Raw genomic sequence first — 19,102 nt, 5'->3', positions numbered from 1 at the left:
GTGCAACAGCTTGATCTCACTAAGCCTCCCAAAGAACAAGATAATCCAGATAGAAGAAGGGAGTAGTACAGTAGAAGTCACGGGAGTAAATGTCACCAGGGAATAGGGAATAGGATCATAGAAAGCAGGGAGTTGTAGAAGGTTATACTGAGGACAATGTACACACGTCCTAAAACCCTCAAAACTCCCAAGGTGCAGGTCAGGTGAAGACTAGAATATCACTGTCTTTCTGAGTTTTTAACCCAAGGTGGAATCCATCCAATCCTATCTCAATACCCCCAAATATAGGGAAGTCTTTCCAAGCCCAACAAATCCTTTTGACATAGGCTAGCTGATATCATCTGTATAAAACAACTTGATGTTGATGTTGCTTCAGCTGACCAACACGATACGGCCTGAAGCCCCTAGACTTTAATTCTTTGCCGATGTAGGTATCTTTTTTAATGGAAAAGCCATTTAGTTTCCAATGGATTTAACTACTGGAAGGTCTCATACCTGTTACAAAACTTCAGATATATGAGGTATTAAACTGACTCCAGTTTTGAAGAGCACTCAATGACTTGGCAGGTGTATGAAAGCTGGTGTGTGGCCCAGATCAGAGCGGTGTGCTTTTGATCGTCCAGTGCTTGTCTGTGGAAGTCTCATCTGTGGTTTAAAGCCTGCAGGTGATCAGGGACTGGGGCTGAAGTTCAATACCTGCTGTTCATATCTATCCCAGTTCTGTTTTTAAAATAAAATAAAACTACTACACTTTTAATTCCCCTAGAAATGACTTCAATGCAAGGTCTTAAAACCAAACGATTCGTTGTGGGTATAGAGACAAAAAAAACATACTAGTCCTGGTTGCTGTCGCAGTATTTGAACTCGCTGACACTTGTTGTCTTTCCCCTATTCAGGTTAGGGTATCACTACTTTTCCCAAGTCTTGGAGAGTATATGTCCCCATTATTCCATAAATCCCCCCTCTTCGACCACGTCCAACTTTGTATCAGCACGGCTGATCCACCCAGTTTGGAGAACAATAGAGGGTTTGATTCCATCTCTCCTGTAAAACTGGGAGCCACTCAGACGGGTGTTTTTATGGTTTATGATAGATGATCCAGAGGATGTTTCCAATAGAGAGAACCTGAGCGATGCCATGCCAACGCTTCTCTCCCCTTGATTACACACACTAAGATGATAGCTGGGAATTTAAGACTCGCCCATCACTGAAATCCTTTGTTGTTACCGCCACATGTGTTTCAGGGAATCCACACACACATTAAAGCAATAAAAGTATGTTTTTTTTACTACAGTCAAGTCAATGTCAGTCCAACTTTCTCTGCTTTCTGGAGGAAGTTGAGTAAGAGTTAGAAAGAGAGAGAGAGAGAGAGAGAGAGAGATAGCAACAGAGGGAGTGAAAGAGACATACCATAGAATCAAGAGATAAATTGAGAGAAAGACTTTGTCTCCTCATCTGTATCCTGGACTGCTCTGACACTGAAGTGAGTCACACACGCCAATTGCCCTATTCCTGCCACACGCATGGCCGATGACTAAAGCCGACTTCCACCGCCGTACCTCATCTCTTCTCCTTTATTAAATCCCTACCACCCAAAGCTCTGACTCACTCCCCCAGACTTAGGGGTCAGTGCCAATTATGGCTCCTGTCAAATGTCCTCTCATCCATCCGTTCTTCCCTCCGGTTTCGCCCACTGAGTGTCTAACCTTGTCTGTGAGATAATCACAAAGAGCAGGCATCCACAGATCAGCAGAGCAACCAGTTAGATAATGTGGCTGGTCACTGGTAAATCAACTCATTAGTGTCCCTACAGCTTTCCTATAGGATAAACAACTGTCAATAACTGATGTCGGTGGGACCAAAGTGAAATATACTGTAAGGTTGTTGGAACCATAAGTTGATCATGTCTATCATGTGTAATTTATGTAGCCACCAGCGGCCTAACTACCTGTGTAGATCTCTGCCTCTGAGGGGTCCTCCACCCGCTTGTGCTGGATGATGTAATCAGAGACCTTGTAGCCAATCAGTGGCTCCACATCCAACCACTCCAGGGCCACCATGGTGCTGGAGGGTTCCAGGTGAGGGGCCAGTCTAAGTCTGAGACAGAGAGAGAGAGACAGAGAGAGAGAGAGAGAGAGAGAGAGAGAGAGAGGAGGAGAGGTGGTTCACTTTAATACAATAACAATATGAGAAGTCAACTGACACTGGGGACTAGTTTCCTGGGCACATTAAGCTTACACCTGGACTAAAAAGCGTGTTCAATAAAGAATCTCAGTTGAAATAGTTTTTTAATCCAGGACCAGGCTTACTCTGTGTTGGGGAAACCAGCCCTAAGAGTCTGTTAATAAAATGTTTAGACCAGATATGGAGAGCAAGTTGGAATCCTCAATGTATCCATTCGACAAATCAAACAAGCAAGTAGGTCCATTAAATTTAATGTGGAAATCCACTGGAGAGCCATTGTCTATTCAGTGCCTTGTATCTCTCTCCAAAAGTTCTGAGGGTTACAATAGCTGGGGTGTATGATGACTCACAACAAAGCTGGGGTAAGAGAACAAGACACAATGTTCTTTCATGGGAGTGAGCACCGGGGGTGTTGGGAACAACTGACACAATTAAAGGTTAGTCTCAGACCTCCAACAGTTCTCCCTAGGGTTGGATAGATATGAGGTAGGCTCTGACTTACACAGGCTTCCTCAGGGGACTGCAGTTGGGAAGGCCGTCTTTACTGAAGGCACTCAGGTCACAGCGACACCAGTTGTCGATGACATCGCCCTTGCCTGTGCACCAGTATGAGCTCATGGTGGCGCTCTTGAACGCCTGCGAAAGGTAACAGGTGAGAAAATTGCAATTATTTTTTGTACGTTGCCCTTCTGTGACACTCTGAGTCATCCAGGCTCCAGGATGTCTGTTCCTACACCTCTACGTGTCACCCTTCTCCCCCCTACTGACGTGCCCCCGGCATCATCACAGTCACACACAGGGGGCTCAAGTTTCTTACCTCCACCACAGGAAGAGTCGGTGATGGTCTGATGATACATGAGTGAGTATGCTTGGCGATGTAACTGACATGTTCCTGTCTTGTGGTAATTGGGAATGGTGACACATAAAGGTCAGTGTGTGTGTGTGTGTGTGTGTGTGTGTGTGTGTGTGTGTGTGTGTGTGTGTGTGTGTGTGTGTGTGTGTGTGTGTGTGTGTGTGTGTGTGTGTGTGTGTGTGTGTGTGTGTGTGTGTGTGTGTGTGTGTGTGTGTGAGAGAGAGAGAAACAAACAAACAAACAAACAAAAAATAAAGAAAGGGAAGGAGACAGAGAGCAAGAGAGACAGAGAGAGAATGTCGTAAGTTTCTGTCTCCAAAGTTTTCAAGTTTCTACCAAGGTAAGGGCCAAAAGGCCAAAAAGGTGAATATCCTCAATGTCATTAAACCGAAACATCGGCAAGATCATGATCGTGTATCACTCCAACTCTTTCCATCTCCAACTAAATTGTGCTGTTTCATCAACAAAATAAAGGGCACCATCATGATCATCCCTGAAGGCCAACCAAATGTCAATAAAATAAGGTGACGTCAGTGCTGTGCCAAGCCGCGGGCATGTCTAAAGCAGAGTTCAGGGGAGTTCGCAGGCACTTTGGCTCCCCGTCACACCGGCCAATCAATGGAGCACTTAGTTATTTATGTACGGTAATTGGTTGGCAGTGCCGCTCTGCACGGACGGCTAAGAAACGCACGGCACAGACACACCGGAAAACATCCGGAAACAGTAACGCTGAGCAACAGGCCCAATGATAAAGCCAACAAACCCAAAGGAAGCCTCCCAATAAGCCATAACACTTAGTCAGTCATCCAGAGGAGAGGGATTCTCCGATGTCTTCTCTATTCCCCTAACCCACCCTATCAACCCACCACCACAAACAAAGAAACATACACGCACATATGCAAGCATTGACATACACACACGCACACAAAAAAGGAATGACACACAGGTCATTCTTGAATTGCAGTGGCATGAGCATTACTCGACTTTGCAACAATGTAAAACACTTTAAAATGACAGTTACACATCATACATGTGTTTGTTTGTATTGAACTGTTTATCAATGATAAAACATAATGCAAGTCCTTCAAACTGCAAAACTTCCCCTTAAAGTAACTGACCAGATTTCTACAAAATACGACCTATAATTAATTACAAAATTAGTGAAATAGTTTTCCTTCCAAAATAAATATAGTTAAAAAGCAGCTTTTCTGTTTTGGAATGGTGTGGGTGTACCCAAACAAGAAAATGGTGTGGGCGTATACCGGTCATTAAACATATTAATGCAAGCAGACCGCTGATTGGTTGATCGAATATCTATCTATTATTGAACGCTAGAAAGTAAACAAAACTATTTAGAGCAGCACCGCAGATATTGAGATGAGCGAGAAGCAAGATTTCGCTCTCGCATAGTATCTGTGCATGTGCTGTGTATGGTCCCCACAGTGACCATACATACACATCTCAATCAGAAGCCATGGATTACAGGTAACATCCGCACTGAGCTAAAGGCTTGAGCTGCCGTTTTCATATGTACTTCCATTCATTTTTTTATCTGGTACCCGGCTACCTTCAGACCAGTTTTGTGAGGCTTGTGGACATCCTAGAGCAAAATAACCAACATGTACTTGTTCGTGAGAGACTCACCTTTCCATTTTAGCATTTAGCCCAAACTGTTCGGATGCTACAGACAAAAGTTGGCACTTCAGACGAGTCCCGTGATGCTTGTGGGGGTCATAGAGCATCATGTTCGTGTGAGTCTCATCTTTCCATGGAGGGGTCATAATATTTTTGTAGGCCAAACCATTCCTTTTTTGCAGGCCAAACCAGACATTTTCGTGTGAAGACCGTCTCATGAAGATGTCTCATGGTCAGACAAACACCGCTCTAGCTCTGCCACCTTTCATCACAGACGCGGAAGGGCGACATCGGCGGAAGCGGTTGATTGAGACGCAGCCCATGCAACAAAAAAAAAGATATCTCTAGCTTAAACTGATGGATTGTGATGGGGATGTTTTTATTATGCTAATTAGATGTATTATGCAACCTTTCCTTCACCCAATCTGTAATACCTATATGTTTCAAGCAGACCAGCATAGTTCCTGTGCCCAAGAGCGTCAAGGTAACCTATCTCAATGACTATCGCCCCGTAGCACTCACATCTGTAGCCATGAAATGCTTTCATGGCTCACATCAAAACCATCATCCCACCCTGGACCTACTCAAATTGACATACACCCCCCCCCCCCCCAACAGATTCACAGATGATGCAATTTCTATTGCACTCCACACTGCCCTCTCCCAAGAGAAACACCTATGTGAGAATGCTGTTCATTGACTACAGCTCAGCGTTCAACACCATAGTGCCCTCCAAGCTCATCATTAAGCTGGGTCTGAATACCTACCTCTGCAACTGGATCCTGGACTTCCTGACGGGACGCCCCCAGGTGGTGAGGGGAGGCAACAACATATCCGCCATGCTGACCCTCAACACAGGTGCCCCTCAGGGGTGCGTGCTTAGTCCCTGTTTACCCACGACTGTGTGGCTGTCCATGACTCCAACACCTTCATTACGTTTGCTGACGACGGTGGAAGGCTTGATCACTGACGACAATGAGACAGTCTATAGGGAAGAGGTCAGAGACCTGGCAGTGTGGTGCCAGGACAACAACAGCAGCACGACAAAGGAGCTGATCATGGACTACAGTAAACGGAGGGCTGAGCGTGTCCACATCACTAAGGATCTATCATGGTCCAAACACAACAACACAGTTGTGAAGAGGGCACGACAATGCCTCTTCCCACTCCGGATGCTGAAAATATTTGGCATGGCCCTCAAATCCTCAAAAAGTTCTACAGCTGCACCATTTAGAACATCTTGACTGGCTGCATCACCGCTTGGTATTAACTGCTTGGCATCCAACCGTAAGGCGCTACAGCGAGTAGTGTGTACAGCCCAGTACATCACTCGGGCAGAACTCCCTGCCATTCAGGACCTCTATACCAGGCGGTGTCAGAGGAAGGCCCTAAAAATTGTCAAAGACTCCAGCCACCCAAGTCAAATCAAATCAAATGAACATTTATTTGTCACATGCGCCAAATACAACAGGATTAGACCTTACAGTGAAATGCTTACTTACATACTCTAACCAATAGTGCAAAAAAAGGTATTAGGTGAACAATAAGTAAGTAAAGAAATAAAAACAACAGTAAAAAGACTGTGAAAAATAACAGTAGCGAGGCTATATACAGTAGCGAGGCTATAAAAGTAGCTAGGCTACATACAGACACCGGTTAGTCAGGCTGATTGAGGTAGTATGTACATGTAGATATGGTTAAAGTGACTATGTATATCTGATGTACAGAGAGTAGCAGTAGCGTAAAGGAGGGGTTGGTGGGTGGTGGGACACAATGAAGATAGCCCAGTTAGTCTGTTCTGTCTGCTAATGCACGGCAAGCAGTACAGATGCACCAAGTCTGGAACCAACAGGACCCTGAACAGCTTCTACCCTCAAGCCATAAGAGTGCTAAATAGTTTGTTAAATAGTTAACCACAAAGCTACCCGGACTATCTGCATTGACCCTTTTTTCACAAACTTTTTTCACTCATCACATACTCTGCTGCTACTGTTTACTATCTGCCCCTTTATTCCTAGTTACAGTTGAAGTCGGAAGTTTACAAACACCTTAGCCAAATACATTTAAACTCAGTTTTTCACAATTTAATCCTAGTAAAAATTCCCTGAATGTGAAATGTCAGAATAATAGTAGACAAAATGATTTCTTTCAGGTTTTATTACTTTCATCACATTCCCAGTGGGTGAGAAGTTTACATACACTCAATTAGTATTTGGTAGCATTGCCTTTAAATTGTTTAACTTGGGTCAAACGTTTTGGGTAACCTTCCACAAGCTTCCCACAATAAGTTGGGTGAATTGTGGCCCATTCCTCCTGACAGAGTTGGTGTAACTGAGTCAGGTTTGTAGGCCTCCTTGCTCGCACACACTTTTTCAGTTCTGCCCACAAATGTTCTATAGGATTGAGGTCAGGGCTTTGTGAAGGCCATTCCAATACCTTGACTTTGTTGTCCTTAAGCCATTTTGCAACAACTTTGGAAGTATGCTTGGGGTCATTGTCCATTTGGAAGACCCATTTGCAACCAACCTTTAACTTCCTGACTGATGTCTTTAGATGTTGCTTGAATATATGCACATCATTTTCCTTCCTCATGATGCTATGTATTTTGTGAAGTGCACCAGTCCCTCCTGCAGCAAAGCACCCTCACAACATGATGCTGCCACCCCCATGCTTCATGGTTGGAATGGTGTTCTTTGGCTTGCAAGCCTCCCCCTTTTTCCTCCAAACATAACAATGCTCATTATGGCCAAACAGTTCTATTTTTGTTTCATCAGACCAGAGAACATTTCTCCAAAAAGTACAATCTTTGTCCCCATGTGCAGTTGCAAACCGTAGTCTGGCTTTTTTATGGCGGTTTTGGAGCGGTGGCTTCTTCCTTGCTGAGCGGCCTTTCAGGTTATGTCGATATAGGACTTCATTTACTGTGGATATATATACTTTGGTACCTGTTTCCTCCAGCATCTTCACAAGGTCCTTTGCTGTTGTTCTGGGATTGATTTGCACATTTCGCACCAAAGTACGTTCATCTCTAGGAGACAGAACGCGTCTCCTTCCTGAGCGGTATGATGGCTGCGTGGTCCCAATGTGTTTATACTTGCGTACTATTGTTTGTACAGATGAACGTGGTACCTTCATCCTTGGAAATTGCTCCCAAGGATGAAGCAGACTTGTGGAGGTCCCCCCAAACAATTCTAAGGTCTTAGCTGTTTTCTTTTGATTTTCCCATGATGTCAAGCAAAGAGGCACTGAGTTTGAAGGTAGGCCATGAAATACATCCACAGGTACACCTCCAATTGACTCAAATGATGTCAATTACCATATCAGAAGCTTCTAAAGCCATGACATCATTTTCTGGAATTTTTGAAGCTGTTTAAAGGCACAGTCAACTTAGTGTATGTAAACTTCTGACCCACTGGAATTTTGATACAGTGAATTATAAGTGAAATAATCTGTCTGTAAACAATTGTTGGAAAAATTACTTGCGTCATGCACAAAGTAGATGTCCTAACCGACTTGCCAAAACTATAGTTTGTTAAGAAGAAATTTGTGGAGTGGTTGAAAAACGAATTTTAATGACACCAACCTAAGTGTATGTAAACTTCCGACTTCAACTGTATATGCACATACAGTGGGGCAAAAAAGTATTTAGTCAGCCACCAATTGTGCAAGTTTTCCCACTTAAAAAGATGAGAGAGGCCTGTAATTTTCATCATAGGTACACGTTAACTATGACAGACAAAATGAGAAAACAAATTCCAGAAAATCACATTGTAGGATTTTTAATGAATTTATTTGCAAATTATGGTGGAAAATAAGTATTTGGTCACCTACAAACAAGCAAGATTTCTGGCTCTCACAGACCTGTAACTTCTTCTTTAAGAGGCTCCTCTGTCCTCCACTCGTTACCTGTATTAATGGCACCTGTTTGAAGTTGTTATCAGTATAAAAGACACCTGTCCACAACCTCAAACAGTCACACTCCAAACTCCACTATGGCCAAGACCAAAGAGCTGTCAAAGGACACCAGAAACAAAATTGTAGACCTGCACCAGGCTGGGAAGACTGAATCTGCAAAAGGTAAGCAGCTTGGTTTGAAGAAATCAACTGTGGGAGCAATTATTAGGAAATGGAAGACATACAAGACCACTGATAATCTCCCTCGATCTGGGGCTCCACGCAAGATCTCACCCCGTGGGGTCAAAATGATCACAAGAACGGTGAGCAAAAATCACAGAACCACACGGGGGGACCTAGTGAATGACCTGCAGAGAGCTGGGACCAAAGTAACAAAGCCTACCATCAGCAAGGGCATTGAAGATGAAACGTGGCTTGGTCTTTCAGCATGACAATGATCCCAAACACACCGCCTGGGCAACGAAGGAGTGGCTTTGTAAGAAGCATTTCAAGGTCCTGGAGTGGCCTAGCCAGTCTCCAGATCTCAACCCCATAGAAAATCTTTGGAGGGAGTTGAAAGTCCGTGTTGCCCAGCGACAGCCCCAAAACATCACTGCTCTAGAGGAGATCTGCATGGAGGAATGGGCCAAAATACCAGCAACAGTGTGTGAAAACCTTGTGAAGACTTACAGAAAACATTTGACCTGTGTCATTGCCAACAAAGGGTATATAACAATGTGATTTTCTGGAATTTTTTTTCTCATTTTGTCTGTCATAGTTGAAGTGTACCTATGATGAAAATTACAGGCCTCTCTCATCTTTTTAAGTGGGAGAACTTGCACAATTGGTGGCTGACTAAATACTTTTTTGCCCCACTGTATCTACCTCAATTACCTCGCACCCCTGAACATTGACTTGGTACTGGTACCCCTTGTAGATATAAGTTATAATTACTCATTGTGTATTTATTACTACATTTATTATTACGTGTTTTACTTTTCTCCCTGCATTGTTGGGAAGGGACCATAAGTAAGCATTTCAGTGTTAGTCCATACCTGTTGTTTACGAAGCATGTGACAAATACATTTTTTGATAATGGTTAAAATAATTTAAAGTCAAAAGCTGCCATATTAGTTGATTTAGAATGGGAAGATGTACCCAAATACACTTAAATAAATTAAATAATTATAGATAAATGAACATAATTTCCCCCAAAATGTCATGGCCAAATGCCATCGCAATTTAAGAGCAACCCACATACACACAAGCAGACTGATTCCCACATGTGGTCATTCTCTTTCACTGGAGAAGCGCCAAAGATGATTTGTGATGTGAATTTCAGTATTTGAGATGGAGATGGAGATGAAACTAGCTCAGGCCATATAGAGGCAGACACTGAGAATGGAATGCCTCCAGAAGCCGATGTTGGCATCTGACGAAACTACGGTAGCATCGTTAGCTCTAAAAGCCCATGGAAACTGAGTTCCCCAGCCTCACTCACTTAGTGCTGTGGATCCAGCTCTGGACAGTGCAGCAGCAAGACAGACTGTGCAGCAAGAGATAAAGAGAGAGGAAAAAAGAAAGACTGAAGCAGAAAGAAAGAAAGAAAAGGAGAGGAAACGGAATTTAAAAAAAGAGCTAGAGAAAAACTGAAAAAGGAGAAGAGAGTTTGTATTCTTTTAGTGTAATGTAAGAGAGATAGGCTGGGATGCCTCCAGCGAGCCGATAGGATCAACAGGCCTCCAGCCGTCAGTCAGTCAGGTCTTTCCCCTTATTTACTCTCCAACACAACCCCCTCTAAATGAGCCAGCAGAATGAACCCATATTAGGGGGGAGCGCACTCGGCCCTAGCCAACACTGCCATCCACAGCAACCATATAATGACTTTCCTGAGAGTGACAGACAAGGTTAGAGAAATTAAATGGGGATGAAAGTGATTGCATTTCTTGAGATAATGAGATCCCCCGCCAACCATGTGGCTGATTGTTGGCTGAGAGAGAGAGAGAGAGAGAGAGTGAGGAAGACCTCCTCTACAGTCCGCACCTCAGTCAATGGGAACCAGGCCATCAGCAAACACAACAGGAAGCCTTTGGGAAGCACATGCATGCAGACTCATAGACAAACATGGGAAATTATCTCTAATGCTGTGGGAGGCTGGGCGGAGACCCCAGCTCTGGCCGGCCTTGCTTGACTGCACAGCTGCACTCACAACTGAAACATAGACAAACCGATTACGGCCCTGTGTTAACGTTTCAAAGAGTAATGCAATCCAGTCTCAACTGGGTAAACAGGGGGGAATCTAATTGTGGCTCGGAAGGGGTAGAGGAGGTAACACCAACCAAAAAACAACAACAGAACAGCCTTTTAGGGATACATGCGAAGTGTTAATATGTCAAGAATGTTTAGAATATAACAAAATATGTGACACACAGACACAGGAAAATCCCTCCACATGACCTGGCACAATTCTGCATGCAGCTAAAACACGGGGCGGAACTACATCCTGTTATATCCAAGATGGCGTAGCAGTGGGGATGTCTGTTTTGATTGTCTTTTCCCGTCCCTTGTATATTTTATTTATTTATTTTATTTCACCTTTATTTAACCAGGTAGGCAAGTTGAGAACAAGTTCTCATTTACAATTGCGACCTGGCCAAGATAAAGCAAAGCAGTTCGACAACATACAAAAACACAGAGTTACACATGGAGTAAAACAACATACAATCAATGATACAGTAGACAAAAATAAGACTATATACAATGTGAGCAAATGATGTGAGAAGGGCGGAAAAGGCAAAAAAAGGCCATGGTGGCAAAGTAAATAAAGTATAGCAAGTAAAACACTGGAATGGTAGAATTATAATTTGAAGAAAGTTCAAAGTTAAAATATAAATAATATGGTGCAAAGGAGCAAAATAATAAATAAAATAAATAAATACAGTAGGGGAAGAGGTAGTAGTTTGGGCTAAATTATAGATGGGCTATGTACAGGTGCAGTGATCTGGGAGCTGCTCTGATAGCTGGTGCTTAAAGCTAGTGAGGGAGATAAGTGTTTCCAGTTTCAGAGATTTTTGTAGTTCGTTCCAGTCATTGGCAGCAGAGAACTGGAAGGAGAGACGACCAAAGGAGGAGTTGGCTTTAGGGGTGACCAGAGAGATATACCTGCTGGAGCGCGTGCTACGGGTGTGTGCTGCTATGGTGACCAGTGAGCGGAGATAAGGGGGGACTTTACCTAGCAGGGTCTTGTAGATGACCTGGAGCCAATGTGTTTGGCGACGATTATGAAGCGAAGGCCAACCAACGAGAGCGTACAGGTCGCAGTGGTGGGTAGTATATGGGGCTTTGGTGACAAAACGGATGGCACTGTGACAGACTGCATCCAATTTGTTGAGTAGAGTGTTGGAGGCTATTTTGTAAATGACATCGCCGAAGTCGAGGATTGGTAGGATGGTCAGTTTTACAAGGGTATGTTTGGCAGCATGAGTGAAGGATGCTTTGTTGCGAAATAGGAAGCCAATTCTAGATTTAACTTTGGATTGGAGATGATTGATGTGAGTCTGGAAGGAGAGTTTACGGTCTAACCAGACACCTAGGTATTTGTAGTTATCCACAAATTCTAAGTCAGAACCGTCCAGAGAAGTGATGCTGGACAGGCGGGCAGGTGCAGGCAGCGATCGGTTGAAGAGCATGCATTTAGTTTTACTTGTATTTAGGAGCAGTTGGAGACCACGGAAGGAGAGTTGTATGGCATTGAAGCTCGTCTGGAGGGTTGTTAACACAGTGTCCAAAGAAGGGCCAGAAGTATACAGAATGGTGTCGTCTGCGTAGAGGTGAATCAGAGATTCACCAGCAGCAAGAGCGACATCATTGATGTATACAGAGAAAAGAGTTGGCCCAAGAATTGAACCCTGTGGTACCCCCATAGAGACTGCCAGAGGTCCGGACAGCAGGCCCTCCGATTTGACACACTGAACTCTATCAGAGAAGTAGTTGGTGAACCAGGCGACGCAATCGTTTGAGAAACCAAGGCTACTGAGTCTGCCGATGAGGATGTGGTGATTAACAGAGTCAAAAGCTTTGGCCAGGTCAATGAATACAGCAGCACAGTATTGTTTCTTATCGATGGCGGTTACGATGTCGTTTAGGACCTTGAGCGTGGCTGAGGTGCACCCATGACCAGCTCTGAAACCAGATTGCATAGCGGAGAGGGTGCGGTGGGATTCGAAATGGTCGGTAATCTGTTTGTTGACTTGGCTTTCGAAGACCTTAGAAAGGCAGGGTAGGATGGATATAGGTCTGTAGCAATTTGGGTCAAGAGTGTCACCTCCTTTGAAGAGGGGGATGACAGCAGCTGCTTTCCAATCTATGGGAATCTCAGAAGACACGAAAGACAGGTTGAACAGGCTAGTAATAGGGGTTGCAATAATTTCGGCAGATAATTTTAGAAAGAAAGGGTCCAGATTGTCAAGCCCAGCTGATTTGTAGGGGTCCAGATTTTGCAGCTCTTTCAGAACATCAGCTGAATGGATTTGGGAGAAGGAGAAATGGGGAGGCTTGGGCGAGTAGCTGTGGGGGGTGCAGTGCTGTTGAATGCAGTAGGGGTAGTTAGGTGGAAAGCATGGCCAGCTGTAGAAAAATGCTTATTGAAATTCTCAATTATAGTGGGCTTATCGGTGGTGACAGAGTTTCCTATCCTCAGTGCAGTGGGCAGTTGGGAGGAGGTGTTCTTATTCTCCATGGACTTTACAGTGTCCCAGAACTTTTTAGAGTTTGAGTTGCAGGAAGCAAATTTCTGTTTGAAAAAGCTAGCCTTGGCGTTTCTAACTGCCTGTGTGTATTGGTTTCTAACTTCTCTGAAAAGTTGCATATCGCGGGGGCGGTTCGATGCTAATGCAGAACGCCACAGGATATTTTTGTGTTGGTTAAGGGCAGTCAGGTCTGGGGAGAACCAAGGGCTATATCTGTTCCTGGTTCTAAATTTCTTGAAAGGGGCATGCTTATTTAAGATGGTGAGGAAGGCATTTAAAAAAAATAACCAGGCATCCTCTACTGACGGGATGAGGTCAATATCTTTCCAGGATACCAGGGCCAGGTCGATTAGAAAGGCTTGCTCGTTGAAATGTTTCAGGGAGCGTTTGACAGTGATGAGTGGAGGTCGATTGACCTCTGAACCATTACGGGTGCAGGCAATGAGGCAGTGATCGCTGAGATCTTGGTTGAAAACAGCAGAGGTGTATTTAGAGGGCACGTTGGTTAGGATGATATCTATGAGGGTGCCAGTGTTTGCGGCTTTGGGGTTGTACCTGGTGGGTTCATTAATAATTTGTGTGAGATTGAGGGCATCAAGCTTGGATTGTAGGATGGCTGGGGTGTTAAGCATGTCCCAGTTTAGGTCACCTAGTAGCACGAGCTCTGAAGATAGATGGGGGGCAATCAGTTCACATATGGTGTCCAGAGCACAGCTAGGGGCCAAGGGGGGTCTATAGCAGGCGGCGACGGTGAGAGACTTGTTTTTGGAGAGGTGGATTTTTAAAAGTAGAAGTTCAAATTGTTTGGGTACAGACCTGGATAGCAGGACAGAGCTCTGCAGGCTATCTCTGCAGTAGATTGCAACCCCGCCCCCTTTGGTCGTTCTATCTTGTCTGAAAACGTTGTAGTTAGGGATGAAGATTTCAGAGTTTTTGGTGGACTTCCTAAGCCAAGATTCAGACACAGCTAGGACATCCGTGTTGGCAGAGTGTGCTAAAGCAGTGAATAAAACAAACTTAGGGAGGAGGCTTCTAATGTTAACATGCATGAAACCAAGGCTATTACGGTTACAGAAGTCATCAAAAGAGAACGCCTGGGGAGTAGGAGTGGAGCCAGGCACTGCAGGGCCTGGATTCACCTCTACATCCCCAGAGGAGCAGAGAAGAATCAGTATAAGGGTACGGCTAAAAGCTATAAGAATTGGTCGTCTGTGACGTCCAGAATAGAGAGAAAAGGAGCAGGTTTCTGGGGGCGATAAAATAGCTTCAAGGTATAATGTACAGACAAAGGTATGGTGGGATGTGAATACAGAGGAGGTAAACCTAGGCATTTAGTGATGATGAGAGAGATATTGTCTCTAGAAACATCATTGAAACCAGAAGATGTCATAGCATGTGTGGGTGGAGGAACTGAGAGGTTGGATAAGGTATAATGAGCAGGGCTAGAGGCTCTACAGTGAAATAAGCCAATAAACACTAACCAGAACAGCAATGGACATGGCATATTGACATTGAGGAGAGGCATGCTTAGCCGAGTGATCAAAGGGTTCAGTGAGATTCAGACAGCTAGCCGGGCCATAGGTAGCAAGCTGGTGGAAGATGGAGGGAGGTCTGTTTTTAGCCACCTCGTGCGTTTCCGTCTGTGGGTTAGTGGGGTTCCGTGTGGAAGGGGGGACCAGTCCAAGTTGGCAAAATAGTTAGTTATAGTGGCCCAAGAAAAGTGTCCGATAGACCTATTTAGATCGCAGCCGATAAGACAACGATTAACGATTAGTGGGCCGCAGATGGGCGATCAGGTTACGTCGCGACGGAGGGGCCAGTTGGATAACTCCCTCGGGCAGATAACGTCGGTGGTCCAGTCGTGAGGGCCCGATGGGGCTCCGCATCGGCAGTAAAGCGGGTCAGGATAGGTGATTGTAGCCCAGGGGACACTTCAGCTGGCTAGCTCAGGAAAAGCCCACGAGTGGCTGACGGAACTCTTCAGCTGGCTAGCTCCGGGATAATGTGTGTTAGTTCCGGGACCGACGTTGCCAATAGTCACTCAGGTAGCAGCTAGTTAGCTGCAAGATCCAGGTGTAAATGTCCTGAGCCTGCGGTAGAAATCGGGAAAAGGAGAGAGAATATGTCCGGCATGCTCTGGTCTGAGTCGCGCTGTACAAAAACTGGCGATAGCTTTTCGAGCTAACGGATAGCTGAGAACAGCTAACCGTGGCTAGCTGAACTCCAACGTTAGCCAGTGAAAATGGCTAACCTCTGGCTAGCTTCTGTTGTGGATTTCGGATTTGAGGTAAATAATACTTTCTTTTTTAAATTGGTGAGGCGGGTTGCAGGAGAGTGCTTTGAGGTTGAGTTTTAGAAGAAAAAATAAAAAAATGTAAAAAGATAATGCGAAGAAAAATATGTAAATATATATATACTGCTCAAAAAAATAAAGGGAACACCTAAACAACACATCTTAGCTCTGAATGAAATAAATAATCTTATTAAATACTTTTTTCTTTACATAGTTGAATGAGCTGACAACAAAATCACACAAAAATAATCAATGGAAATCCAATTTATCAACCCATGGAGGTCTGGATTTGGAGTCACACTCAAAATTAAAGTGGAAAACCACACTACAGGCTGATCCAACTTTGATGTAATGTCCTTAAAACAAGTCAAAATGAGGCTCAGTAGTGTGTGTGGCCTCCACGTGCCTGTATGACCTCTCTACAATGCCTGGGCATGCTCCTGATGAGGTAGCGGATGGTCTCCTGAGGGATGCAACTCCTGGACAGTCTGTGGTGCAACGTGGCGTTGGTGGATGGAGCGTGACATGATGTCCCAGATGTGCTCAATTGGATTCAGGTCTGGGGAACGGGCGGGCCACTCCATAGCATCAATGCCTTCCTCTTGCAAAAACTGCTGACACACTCCAGCCACATGAGGTCTAGCATTGTCTTGCATTAGTAGGAACCCAGGGCCAACCGCACCAGCATATGGTCTCACAAGGGGTCTGAGGATCTCATCTCGGTACCTAATGGCAGTGAGGCTACCTCTGGCGACCACATGGAGGGCTGTGCGGCCCCCCAAAGAAATGCCACCCCACACCATGACTGACCCACCGCCAAACCGGTCATGCTGGAGGATATTGCAGGCAGCAGAACGTTCTCCACAGCGTCTCCAGACTCTGTCACGTCTGTCACGTGCTCAGTGTGAACCTGCTTTCATCTGTGAAGAGCACAGGGCGCCAGTGGTGAATTTGCCAATCTTGGTGTTCTCTGGCAAATGCCAAACGTCTTGCACGGTGTTGGGCTGTAAGCACAACCCCCACCTGTGGACATCGGGCCCTCATACCACCCTCATGGAGTCTGTTTCTGACCGTTTGAGCAGACACATGCACATTTGTGGCCTGCTGGAGGTCATTTTGCAGGGCTCTGGCAGTGCTCCTCCTGCTCCTCCTTGCACAAAGGCGGAGGCAGCGGTCCTGCTGCTGGGTTGTTGCCCTCCTACGGCCTCCTCCACGTCTCCTGATGTACTGGCCTGTCTCCTGGTAGCGCCTCCATGCTCTGGACACTACGCTGACAGACACAGCAAACCTTCTTGCCACAGCTCGCATTGATGTGCCATCCTGGATGAGCTGCACTACCTGAGCCACTTGTGTGGGTTGTAGACTCCGTCTCATGCTACCACTAGAGTGAAAGCACCGCCAGCATTCAAAAGTGACCAAAACATCAGCCAGGAAGCATTGGAACTGAGAAGTGGTCTGTGGTCCCCACCTGCAGAACCACTCCTTTATTGGGGGTGTCTTGCTAATTGCCTATAATTTCCACCTGTTGTCTATTCCATTTGCACAACAGCATGTGAAATGTATTGTCAATCAGTGTTGCTTCCTAAGTGGACAGTTTGATTTCATAGAAGTGTGATTGACTTGGAGTTACATTGTGTTGTTTAAGTGTTCCCTTTATTTTTTTTGAGCAGTGTATATACACGGGACACAACAAGAGGAGGGTAAAGGACGTCTGAACTGCTACGCCATCTTGGAATGCATATACAATTTTTCTTCGTATATATTTCGTATATATTTGTTTTAAATCTCATTTTCCATCTACGGACTGAACATACTCTCCTGCAACCCGCCTCACCCAATGTGGTATTGATCTGCTATTTTTACACTTTTGAACCGGAATCCCCTTCAGAATCTAGCCAGCTAACTAGCTACTAGCTAGTAGTCAGTTAGCCACTGCTAGCGGTCATCACGGTTAACCCGGATTGCCAGCCTCAGCCCAGGCAACTTTTGCCAGCCTACACAGCGCGATATCTACACAGAGCATATCGGACTGCTTTTCTCTATCACATCTCTGTATTCCTACCGCAAGCTCTGAACCTTTACTCCGGATCATCCGAGTGGCTACTCCTGTCTAACATCTCTGTCCCGAAGCAAGCACCAGTTAGCCTGGAGATAGCGTCAAACTAGGCCCATCTCCCGGCTAGCCGAAGAGATTCCATCAAGCAATCCCTGGGCTTCAATTACCTCTTTTGCCAATTGGCCTGGAGCCTTTGTTGCCGACACGGAGCTCCGCCGATCCATCACGACTGGTCTACCAACGTAACCGTCCGAGGGGGTTTCTAGCCTGAAGCAAGCACCAGTTAGCCTGGAGCTAACCTCAAGCTAGGCCCTTCTCCCAGCTAGCCGAAGAATTTCATCAGATAATTCCTGTGCTTCAATACCTCTTCTGCCAATTGGCCTGGACCCTTTGCTGCCGGCACGGAGCCCCGCCGATCCATCACGACTGGTCTGCCGACATAACCGTCCGAAGGGGTTTCAACATACTCCCCCGTTGCGACGTTCCCCTGAGGTCCATCTGCTAGCCTGCTGCTAGCTCCGGCCTGCTAGCTGTCTGAATCACCGTGCCTACAGCTCGCCTAGCTACTCACTGGACCCTATGATCACTCGGCTACACATGCCTCTCCCTAACGTCAATATACCTTGTCTATTGCTGTTTTGGTTAGTAATTTTTGTCTTATTTCACTGTAGAGCCTCCAGCCCTGCTCAATATACCTTAGCTAGCCCTTATGTTCCTCCCCCCACACATGCAGTGACCGCACCTGGCTTAAATGGTGCCTCTAGAGACAAAACATCTCTTATCGTCACTCAATGCCTAGGCTTACCTCCACTGTACTCACATCCTACCATACTCTTGTCTGTACATTATGCCTTGAATCTATTCTTCCGCGCCCAGAAACCTTCTCCTTTTACTCTCTGTTCCGAAATCACTAGACAACCAGTTCTTTTAGCCTTTAGCCTCTGGTGATGTAGAGGTTAACCCAGGCCCTGCAGGCCCCAGCATCACTCCCATTCCCCAGGCACTCTCATTTGTTGACTTATGTAACCGTAAAAGCTTTGGTTACATGCATGTTAACATTAGAAGCCTCCTCCCTAAGTTTGTTTATTCACTTTTATGCACACTCCGCCAACCCGGATGTCCAAGCCGTGTCTGAATCCTGGCTTAAGAAGGCCACCAAAAATCCTGAACTTTCCATCCTTAACTATAACATTTTCCAACAAGATAGAACTGCCAAAGGGGGCGAAGTTGCAATCTACTGCAAAGATAGCCTACAGAGTTCTGTCATACTATCCAGGTCTGTGCCCAAACAATTCGAGCTTCTACTTTTAAAAATCCACCTATCCAGAAACAAGTCTCTCACCGTTGCCGCTTGTTATAGACCCCCTTTGACCCCCAGTTGTGCCCTGGACACCATATTTGAATTGATCGCCCCCCCATCTATCTTCAGAGTTCGTACT

The 19,102-nt window shown here is 45.3% G+C and overlaps 1 protein-coding gene across 1 annotated transcript in view; it reads right to left on the bottom strand.

The window, feature by feature from the left end:
* Positions 1–19,102, bottom strand: part of LOC106565912 (astrotactin-2) — a 449,250-nt gene that overhangs the window by 70,202 nt on the left and 359,946 nt on the right. The window contains exons 18-19 of the mRNA XM_014133602.3: positions 2,687–2,820; positions 1,949–2,097 (exon numbers count right to left, since the gene is read on the bottom strand). Of these exons, the coding sequence (XP_013989077.2) occupies positions 1,949–2,097; positions 2,687–2,820 (283 nt within the window). The remainder of the gene's footprint in view (positions 1–1,948; positions 2,098–2,686; positions 2,821–19,102) is intronic.

This window comes from Salmo salar, chromosome 01, assembly GCF_965601325.2.
Source record: "Salmo salar chromosome 01, fSalSal1, whole genome shotgun sequence".
Lineage (NCBI taxonomy): Eukaryota > Metazoa > Chordata > Actinopteri > Salmoniformes > Salmonidae > Salmo > Salmo salar.
Note: the sequence above shows the minus strand (reverse complement) of the source record. Positions and strands in the feature narration are given on the sequence as shown.